At 34.4% G+C, this 11,319-nt stretch overlaps 1 protein-coding gene across 1 annotated transcript; it reads left to right on the forward strand.

Annotated features, from left to right (window-relative positions):
• Positions 1-246: 246 nt before the first annotated feature.
• LOC107762671 (zeatin O-glucosyltransferase-like) lies at positions 247-1,644 on the forward strand. Its single transcript, XM_016581044.2, has one exon. The coding sequence runs from the start codon at positions 247-249 to the stop codon at positions 1,642-1,644; it is 1,398 nt and encodes a 465-aa protein (XP_016436530.2).
• Positions 1,645-11,319: the final 9,675 nt, after the last annotated feature.

Raw genomic sequence — 11,319 nt, forward strand, 5'->3', positions numbered from 1 at the left:
TTATATAACATTAATTTCTGATATTCTAAAAGTGAATCCATTAGCTAAATATGTTATCTTTACATTACCTATGTGGTCAAAGCTCATTGTGATAGGTGCAAATGAGACTTTATATTATCCATAAAACTAAATTCATTTATGTAACTAGAGTTCAAAAAGATTTCCTTGTACCTATATATACACATGTATTGTCATATATGCAACCATGCAATTCTGAGATTTCTCTTCTCTAATACTTCTATTCCAATGGCTGACAAATGCACTTCAAATGTGGCTGTAATCATGGTACCACTTCCAGCACAAGGACATCTCAACCAATTTCTCCACCTCTCTAGGCTCATCTCCATGTACAATATCCCTGTCCATTATGTTGGAACCAATGCTCACATTCAACAAGCGAAAACTCGTGTTCATGGTTTTGATCCTCTCACAATAACAAACATTCAGTTCCATGAATTTCCAACACCTACTTATGAAACTCCCTCGCCAAATCCTAACGCTCCTCACAAATTCCCTAGCCAGCTAATCCCTTCATTTTTTGCAGCATCCCATCTCCGCGAGCCAATCTGCTCTCTAGCGCGCAAACTTGCTAGCACGATGAATGTTAACAAAGTGGTTGTTATTTATGATAATTTGATGAGTGGGGTTGTTCAAGATTTGCCTGAAATGCCAAATACTGAATGCTACTGTTTCAATCCTATCTCAGCTTTCCATAGGTTTTCATACTTTTGGGAAGTGAAAGGAAAGCCTTTACTCCCTGGAACTGAACATTATGAGGACATTCCATCGGTTAAAGACTGTTTTTCTGCAGACTTTTGGGAATATTTGAAGGCACAAGTTGTTCCCTTTGTCGGTAAGATCAGCTGTGGTGAACTTTTCAATTCATCGCGAGTGATAGAAGGTTTGTACCTTGATCTAATGGCTAAAGAATTCAATAACCCGAAGTTATGGGCTATAGGTCCATTCAATCCTGTGGTGCTAACAGAGAAACACAAAAACTCCAACAAACGCCACGAGTCCCTGGATTGGCTTGACAAACAAGAGCATAACTCAGTTATTTTTGTGTCATTTGGAACTACTACTTCGTTGTCTAACGAAGAAATCAAACAGATCGCGATTGGTCTAGAGAAAAGCGAGCAAAAGTTCATTTGGGTTCTTAGGGATGCTGACAAGGGAGATGTTTTTACAAGTGAAGTTAGAAAAATTCAACTGCCTGAAGGATATGAAGAGAGAATAAAAGGAAGAGGAATCATTGTAAGAGATTGGGCACCTCAATTGGAAATATTGGCACATAGTTCAACAGGTGGTTTTATGAGTCATTGTGGATGGAATTCGTGCATGGAAAGTATTTCCTTTGGAGTTCCTATAGCAGCTTGGCCAATGCATTCTGATCAGCCAAGAAATTCTCAACTTGTAACTAAGTACTTGAAAATTGGACTTACTGTTAGGCCATGGATGCGTCGAGATGAGCATGTTACACCAGATATGGTTGAAAATGCTGTGAAAACTTTGATGGATACAACAGAGGGAGATGAGATGAGGAAAAGAGCAGCACTTTTGAGTAATACTATCAAGAAATCTGTGATGGATGGGGGCATGAACCGTGCTGAGATGGATTCTTTCATCGCTCACATTACTGGTTGAAATTAAATTTATTGATATAATAAATAGTATATAATATAATAAAACTGCTCTGCTAAGAATGGTTAAGTATATGAAATATATCAGTACTCTGTTAATCTGGCAATGACATGGCTATCTTTTGTCGTCTTTATGGTAAAATATTGCGGAAATTTCTGTTTTAAAGATAGGCAGACTTTGGTGTGCCTTGCCTAGGAAGTGTTCTTGTTGCTTCATATATTCAAGAATCGTACCTTGTCTTACTTAAACTATTTGACTTAATTATTATCTACAAAAAATTGAAAGAAGAATATGTGTATTGAATTGAATAGCGAAAGTAATGTAGTGACCACTATATGGCCATATACATTAGCCAATGCAGTTGAGTTTTTAAAATTTGCATGAATAACCAATTCACTACTACAAATCCGCTAAAAACCGACAAAAAGTTTCCGATCAACGTTGATTGGTCAAAAAAAAAGTTCCAAAAACCGTCCAGCTTGGACGGAAACTGGAAAAAAAAATATCTTATATTTTTTTACAAATAAATACCGACCAAAGTTGGTCGGTAAATTGATCAACAAAATGATCAAGTTGGTCAGACTTGCTTAGTCAAAGAAACTTTTGAATTACCGACCAACTTTGGTCTGTAATGTGGACCCAATTTTTTAAATTTTAATATTATATTATTATTTAAAATATTTTATAAAATTTAAAGAATTTATATTTAAAATTACCGACCAACGTTGATCGGTTAATGCAAGGGAAGCATTTACCGACCAACTTTGGTCGGTATATTTTATTTTCTGGAAAATAACCGACCAAAGTTAGTCGGTTATTAGGTCAACATTGATCAAACTTTTGAATCACTTTTATATTTACTATCTAACTAATATAAATGTAATCCTTTAACACTTTTGTAATACAAATAATGAATACACTAACATATACTATAACATGCTATATATGTAGTTAAAGTAGTACAACGAAGTATGTATATATATATATATATATATATATATGTATGTATGTATGTATGTATGTATGTATGTATGTATGTATGTATGTATGTATGTATGTATGTATGTATGTATGTATGTATGTATGTATGTATGTATGTATGTATGTATGTATGTATGTATGTATGTATGTATGTATGTATGTATGTATGTATGTATGTATGTATGTATGTATGTATATATATATCTATTTGTAAATTGATTCATCGACTTATAACTTACTTAGATGCATCGGTGAATATTAAAACAAAATATTTGACCTATATCCACTAATAGAAAAAATAAAACGTCTCGGCCTATATCGATTAATCTATGTCATGCATTATTAGTGATGAATGAATGAAAAATAGAAGAATTAATACTAAACATCTTTGACATATATATATATATATATGGATCACAAATTAAAGAAACGAAAGAAGTTATTAGTATTAAGTAAACGAGTTAAATTAATAGGTCAAACATGGTCAAACTTTTAATTTGAATCACATTAATATTTACTATCTAAATAATATAAATGTAATGCGTTAACACTTTTGTAATACAAATAATGAATACACTAACATATATTATAAAATGCTATATATGTAGTTAAAGTAGTACAACGAAGCGTGTGTTATAACACACACTAACATATACTATAACAAGCTATATATATAGTTAATGTATTACAATAAAGTGTGTGTGTGTGTGTGTGTGTATATATATATAGGTATAGCCGTATATATATAAGAACACGAAGCGCTAGGACCACAGGGTCGGGTTCTTTTAGGAATAGACTTGTGAAGATCCTAATTAGTATATATAATTTATCATCAAATATATCTATTTGTAAATTGATTCATCGACTTATAACTTACTTAGATGCATCGATGAATATTAAAAACAAAACGTTTGACCTATATTGATTAATAGTAAAAATAAAACGTCTCGACCTATAATGATTAATCTATATCATGCATTATTAGTGATGAACGAATGAAAAAAGAAGTTATTAGCATCAATTACAATATAGTGTATGTGTGTGAGAGAGAGAAATTACTCATATACTTAATTAGAACTTAGAAAATTTACTTAGATAGATGCTATTATAATTTATTAAAAGTAAATAGTTAATATAATTATTTATAACGATTATGCTTATAGTTAATAATTATTTATAATAATTGTATAGTTAAATAAAATAAATGCTTATAGTTTATAATATTTTAAGGAAAAAAAGGCACACAAAAAATAATTTTTTTTTTAAAAAAAAAATGACCAAAGTTGGTCAGTTATTGGTCAAACGGTCAACACTTAATATACCGACCAACTTTGGTCGGTAATTCTGAAATCAGCTATGAAATACGAGATCCCCCCCCCATTTGTATTACCTTTCTTCTCCAAATTTCCCCTAACTCCTCACTCAACACATTCCCCTCTCCTTCTCTATTTCCCTTACACAAATTACATTCCCCACCCGCGTCGCCACCGCCCAGCTGTCGCCTTCACCACGCCGTTACTGTTACCGCTGCCACTGCCACTACCGCGCCGTCTCCTTCTCCACCTCTTAAAAATTCTAGGTTTGAATTACAACTTATTTCTTTTGTGTATAAATCTAATGTTTTGTTAATTAGCTATGAATTAGTTTCAATTGCTTAGTGTTTCAACTAATTATTTAACATTGTATTTTATTGAAATCTAGGGTTTAGGTCTTGTTTTTATTGAATTGATTACATATGGTATAAATTGAATGTTGAGTTTGTATTGTCTTGAATAGTTTAGTTAGAATTGAATTATTATTTTTATATTGTCTTGAATAGTTCAGTTAGAATCTAGGGTTTAGGATTTGTTCTTGTGAATCAAACTTTTAGGGTATGGGTTAAATTTTTAGGATATAAATTTAATTTTTAGTTTATGTTTAAACTGGTAGGATATAAATTGAACTTTTAGTTTATCTTTAAACTCGTAGGATATAAATTAAACTTTTAGTGTTTAGGATTCGTTCTTGTGAATTGAACTTTTAGGATATGAATTGAACTTTTTGGATATGAATTGAACTTGTAGGATATAAATTGAACCTTTTTCGTTGCCCCGGTCTCTTGAATCATTGCCAGAGGGTCGACCTCCACGTGATCGTTCTTCCCGTCCTCCACAAGACCGTTCTCTATACCGTCTTGTAGATGAAGTGTTGGGTTTTAAGCATTAATATGGCTTAAAAAAGGTAAATGGGAAATGGAGGAAAATGAAAATTTTAAGTGAAATTTTAAGTTTCCTCCCTGATGAAGGAACATTGTCCCATATTGGAAGAGGAAGAGGTTTTTAATGGGTATATAAGCAATTGCTCTTCTTCTATCTCTTAAAGAGTTGAGAAGAAGGCAAGCCTCGCGCCGTCGTCGCTCACTCGCTCGCTCGGCTTCGGCTTCGGATTTGGTCAAATGATTGATTGATTAATTTTTTAGACCAAATTTATTTGTTAATAGTAAATATTAATAGAAATGTTATTTGTCACGACCCAAAATCCACTAAGGGTCGTGATGGCGCCGGACACCACTGTCAGGCAAGCCAACTACAATTTACTAGCAATTTCTCATTTTAATTATTTTGAAATTATTTCCTTTAAACAAATAAATAATAAATAATAAACTCCACTGAATAAATGAGGATGTCTTTACAAAATTTAACTACTGAAAAAAAAAATTCCGTGACCATCCCAAAACCCGGTGTCACAAGTACATGAGTATTTACTAGTGAATGAAATAAAATACAATGACTGTCCGGAATAAAAGTGGACAAAAATGAAAATACAATACTCTGAAGGAGACTCTGCTGACCGCGGGGTGTCTCGATAATACAGCTCACCTAAGTCTCCGTACCAACCATGTCATTATGCCACTAAGCCACTAGCCACACATAAATCTGTGCAACAAAAATGCACAACAAGTGTAGTATGAGTACGAAAACAACGCGTACCCAGTGAGTATACCGTCTAATCTCGAAGAAGTAGAGACGAGAGACCGACTTCGACACTTACTAGTGGTCCATTAGTAATATATTATTAATGTGAATAATCATGGATTTATTAAGAACGGTAGTAATTTCAAATAAGTCACGAACAGGTAAAAGTTCCTCTTTATATTAATAGTCTCCAGATTCATAATTTATAAATTTTCAATTATCTCAAGCCGGGGAGAGCAAATATCAATATCAATAAATCTCAAGGCAAGCAATACAAGCATGCGCAAATCATGCCAAGGACGTACGGCCTGATCCAATAATATTTAAATTGTGCACTGCCAGAGGATCGAATGGCGCGAACCATAGATGCATCTATTTAATCTACCGAGGCGTTCGGCCCGTTCCACAATAGATAAACACATTCAAACAATCAAATCAATAATTCATCAAGGAGCAAATATTCAGGAAAAGACAAATTTATCTTTTAAAAGTCAAGAAATGATATCTAGCCTTTTTTTAGAAATTCATTTACACGTTCGATATGCTTTAAGCATTTTAAGTTTGTTAACAAGGTTGCAAGTATTACAAGAAAGCATGCTTTTGGGCCCTAAACTACTCGGACTAAAGCATAATAGTAGCTACGCACGGACTCTCGTCACCTCGTGCGTACGTAGCCCCCGAAATAGAAGCACAAACCAATTAACTTACCTATGGGGACAATTCCCTCTCACAAGGTTAGAAATGAGACTCACCTTGCTCCGAAATTTTCATAACCGGTTTCCAAGCCCTTCCAACGACTCCAATTGATGCACAACACCCCAGACTATTCAAACAACGGGCAAACCAATAAAAAATCACTCTAATACTTGTAACAACTCAAATTATATAAGTTTCCAACTCCACTCGAAAAGTTGACCAAAATGCCCTCAGGCCCATGTGCCCGGATTCCGAAATATCTCGAAGATAAATTCTACCCATAGCTTTACTAAATCAAATATACAATTTGCTCAAATTCAAGGTAAAAGTCCAAAATTCCAAATTCTAGGTCTTCCCCAAAAATTCCAAATTTATACTAATTTTTCATGTCTAAATCCATGTAAGATCATATATTTAACTCAAAAATAGGAAAAAATCACTTACCTAGTGTTGCTTGGTGAAAATCCCTCCTTGAGCTCTCCAAAATCGTCCAAGCCAAATGAAAGAAATGGGCCAAAACTCGTGTTTAAAACAATCTGCCCAGGCTTCATCGAGTTGTACCTTGCGATGTACAGGTTGTACACCTTCTGTTAAAACGCCCATAACTCCTTGTGAAAATATCCAACTGACAAACAGTTTGAAGATTTAGAAAATAAACTTGAAGATCTTTTATTTGATAGGTTACACACCATATAACTCTTTATATATTCCGAGATATGAGCTTCTAAAGTCGGCTCCATGCATCAGAAAATTCTGTCGAAACTGCTCCACCAGCCATCTTCAATCGATCATAACTTTCTGATAAAAGATATCATGAATGGTTTAACTTTATGGAAACTAAAATGCAAGGGAAACAACTTTTACGTTTTGAAAATTTTCATATTCCTTATAGATTTCGAGATATAAGCTTCCAAATTCAGCTCCGCAATTGCACTAGTTGCTATCAAAATAGCTTTCTGCAGAACATTTTAGCAACTCTTTGGTCCGAAATTCATTCCGTTAATCTTACGAAATCCACCTGAGACCCTCAGAACCTTAAACAAATTATACCAACATGTCCCAAAACATGATACGAACTCGCTCGAGGCTTCAAATCACATCAAACAACGTCGAAATCATGAATCGCACTCCATTCCAAACTTTATGAACTTTGAAATTTCAAACTTCTACATTCAATGCCGAAACCCCTCAATCGCGTCCGATTGACCTCAAATTTTCTACACAAGTCATATTCGACATTACGGACTTGCTCCAACTTTCAAAATTGGAATCCGACCCCGATATCAAAAAATCAAACTCTCGATCAAACTTCTCAAAAACCTTCAAATTTCTATCTTTAGCCAAATGACTTCAAAATGACCTATGGACCTCCGAATTCACTTCTGATCGCGCTCCCAACTTCAGAATCACCATACGGAGCTACTCCCAGACTCAAAATCCCCAATGGACATCGATAACACTGAAATGCACTTCAACCCAAACTTATGAAATTTTTTCCAAAATGCTAACTTCCACAATAGGAGCCAAAACGCTCTCGGGTCATCCAAACCCGATTCGGGCATACGCCCAAGTCCGAAATCATCATACAAACCTACTAGAACTTTCAGATCCCGATTCTGAGGTCGTTTACTCTAAAATCCAATCTTAGTCAATTCTTTCAACTTAAAGCTTCCGAAATGAGAATTCCCTTTCCAAATCAACTCCGAATTCTCCGGAATTCAATTCCGACCATGCGTACAAGTCATAATACCTGAAGTGAAGATGCTTACATTATTAAATATCCATTTTAATAATAAAATATTAATATTAAATCCAAGAATATTTATATTAAAATTCAACCATTTCCATTTTTCCATTTTCTGTTTTGATAATAGAAAATTAACTACCCTCTTCAATTTTTCCTCTTTATGTTCCCTCTTTATTGTTGAGTAAATAGCCATTTATGTTATGGAATTTATGCTATGGTCGTTTTGCATAAACAGTCATTCTAAAGAGTTGCACCTCTTCAAATTTCAACCCAACATTGGCTATAAATACAAGTCCATTCTCTCAGATTTTCCATACAATTTTCTGAGTTTCTTTTCCTTCTTCTGCATTGTTTTAACTTCAAAGAAAGCAACAATAAGTGTGATTTGCTACCGAACTTTGTGTTCCCTGAAACACTGGGGTTTAAAGTACCACTACACCAGTGTATAATTTGTTCTATCCTGGAAGGAAATAATCCATAACATTGGGTACTAGGAGGGGATTAAATTCTTTAAGGAAACACTGTGAATTCAGTGGGCTCAGATTAACTTTTGTTTCGTTTATATTTCTATTTATGTTATTTTATTTTCTCCAGAATTATTTTATAAATACAGCTTACTAACAAGCTTAACTAATTTAATTTGTATTTTGTATTTGTGTTATATTCACTATTCTGGAGATTAAAACCTTTGTGGTTTTCTACTCCGTTGAAGATTAAAATCTATGTGATTTTAACATTTGCTTGTGTCATTCTTTTACAGAAATGATTGATGATAATGGAAACCAAGTTGTTCCGATGGTGACTGCCAATGCATCGACAAGCCGAACACTGCATTGGCACCGACTGAGAAACTCGGAAAATTTTTTGGGTTAGATTTCAAGCGGTGGCAGCAAAAGATGTTCTTCTACTTGACTACTTTAAGTCTGCAGAAGTTCATTAAGGAAGATGTTCTTGTTCTGCTCGATGAAACTCCAGAGAATGAATGCTTTCTTGTAATTGAGTCATGGAAGCATTCTGATTTTCTGTGCAAGAATTATGTTCTTAGCGGACTGGAGGACGATTTGTATAATGTCTACAGTGGCATGGAAATGTCAAAAGAATTATGGATTGCGCTTGAAAAGAAATATAAAATTGAAGATGTCGGGTTGAAGAAATTCGTTGCCGCTAAGTTTTTGGACTACAAAATAGTAGATAGCAAGTCTGTTATTGCCCAAGTCCAAGAATTGCAAGTGATTATTCACGATCTCCTTGCTGAAGGTATAAATCGAATTAATACTGATGTTGAAGTAGTAATTTTAGTATTTTTACCAACAGAATTTTCATTGAAGGTTTTGTCATCAATGAAGCATTCCAAGTAGCAGCGATGATTGGGAAGTTGCCTCATTTGTGGAAGGACTTTAAAAACTACTTGAAACACAAATGCAAGGAGATGTCGCTTGAAGATCGCATTGTTCGGTTGAGAATCGAAGAGGACAACAAAGCTGCTAAAAAGATAGGCCGTGGAAACTCAACAATAATGGGAGCAAACATTGTTGAGGATACTTCTCAAAATAAGAGAAAGAGAAAGCAGGCTTCTGGACTGAAAAGCAACCCAAGCAAGAAGCGGTTCAACGGAAATTGCTACAACTGTGGGAAAGCTAGGCACAAATCTATGGAGTGCCATGCTTCTAAGAAAGACAAAAGGAAGGGTCAAGAAAACATGGTTGAAAAGCATGAAGATGTTGATGACTTGTGTGTTATGCTTTCTAAATGCAACCTGGTGGGAAATCCTAATGAGTGATGGATTGATTCTGGAGTCACTCGCCATGTTTGTACTGTTAGGGAAGCTTTTGCAGTATATGCTCCTATTAGACCCGAAGAGACTCTTTCTGTGGGAAATGCTGCAAACGCCAAGGTTGAAGGATGTGAGAAGATCTTTCTGAAGATGACTTCTGGCAAGGTGGTGACTTTGAACAACATCCTTCATGTTCCCGAGATTAGGAAGAATTTAGTCTCTGCTGGACTTCTTGTTATGAATGGTTTTAAGTGTGTTTTTGTTTCCGATAAGCTTGTAATAAATAAGAACGAAATGTTTGTAGGAAAAGGTTACCTCACTGAGGGCCTTTTCAAGCTGAATGTAATGGTTGTTGAGAATAATAATAAAATTTAGCTTCGTCTTACTTACTTGAGTTAAATGAATTATGGCATATACCTTTGGGTCATGTCAATTATAAAACCTTGCGAAAAATGATTAACTTGGAAGTATTGCCTAAATTTGAATGCGATAAATCAAAATGACAAAATGTGTGGAATCTAAGTATGTTAAACATCCTTATAAGTCGGTTGAAAGGAATTCAAATCCTTTAGACTTAATTCACACAGATATTTGTGACATGAAGTCAATACCATCTCGCGGTGGAAAGAAGTATTTCATAACTTTTATTGACGATAGTACTCGATATTGCTATGTTTACTTACTTAATAGTAAAGATGAAGCAATAGACGCATTCAAGCAATACAAAAATGAAGTTGAAACGCAACTTAACAAGAAAATCAAAATGATAAGAAGTGATAGGGGTGGTGAATATGAATCTCCTTTTGAAGAAACATGTTTAGAATATGGAATTATTCATTAAACAACGGCCCCTTACACGCCCCAATCCAATGGGATTGCGGAAAGAAAGAATCGTTCATTAAAGGAGATGATGAAAGCATTGTTGATAAGTTCTGGTTTGCCACAGAACTTATGGGGGAAGCCTTTCTTACGGCTAACGGAATACTAAATCGAGTACCTCATAGCAAAATACAATATATTCCATATGAAATATTGAAAGGAAAGAAGCCCAGCTTAAATTATTTTAAAGTGTGGGGGTGTTTGGCAAAAATACAAGTTCCTAAACCCAAAAGAGTAAAAATAGGACCGAAAACCGTTGATTGTGTTTTCATAGGATATCAGACCAATAGTAAAGCATATAAATTTCTGGTTCATAAATCAGAAAATTCCGACATTCATAATAATACAGTTATAGAATCAGATAATACTAAGTTCTTTGAAAATATTTATCCGTATAAAAAGGAATGTGAGTCGATTGGTGAAGGATCTAAACGACCTCGGGAAGAAACAAAAGAAAGTACATTTAATCAGGAAGATCCAAGACGTAGTAAACGTCAAATAACGTCTACTTCATTTGGACCAGATTTTGTGTCTTCTTCGGAATCATTATTTTGGAAAGAGGCAGTCAATAGTGAAATAGAATCCATATTAAACAACCATACATGGAAATTGGTGGATCTTCCTCCTGGAAATAAACCTTTGAGTTC

Source organism: Nicotiana tabacum, chromosome 1 (genome assembly GCF_000715075.1).
Source record: "Nicotiana tabacum cultivar K326 chromosome 1, ASM71507v2, whole genome shotgun sequence".
Lineage (NCBI taxonomy): Eukaryota > Viridiplantae > Streptophyta > Magnoliopsida > Solanales > Solanaceae > Nicotiana > Nicotiana tabacum.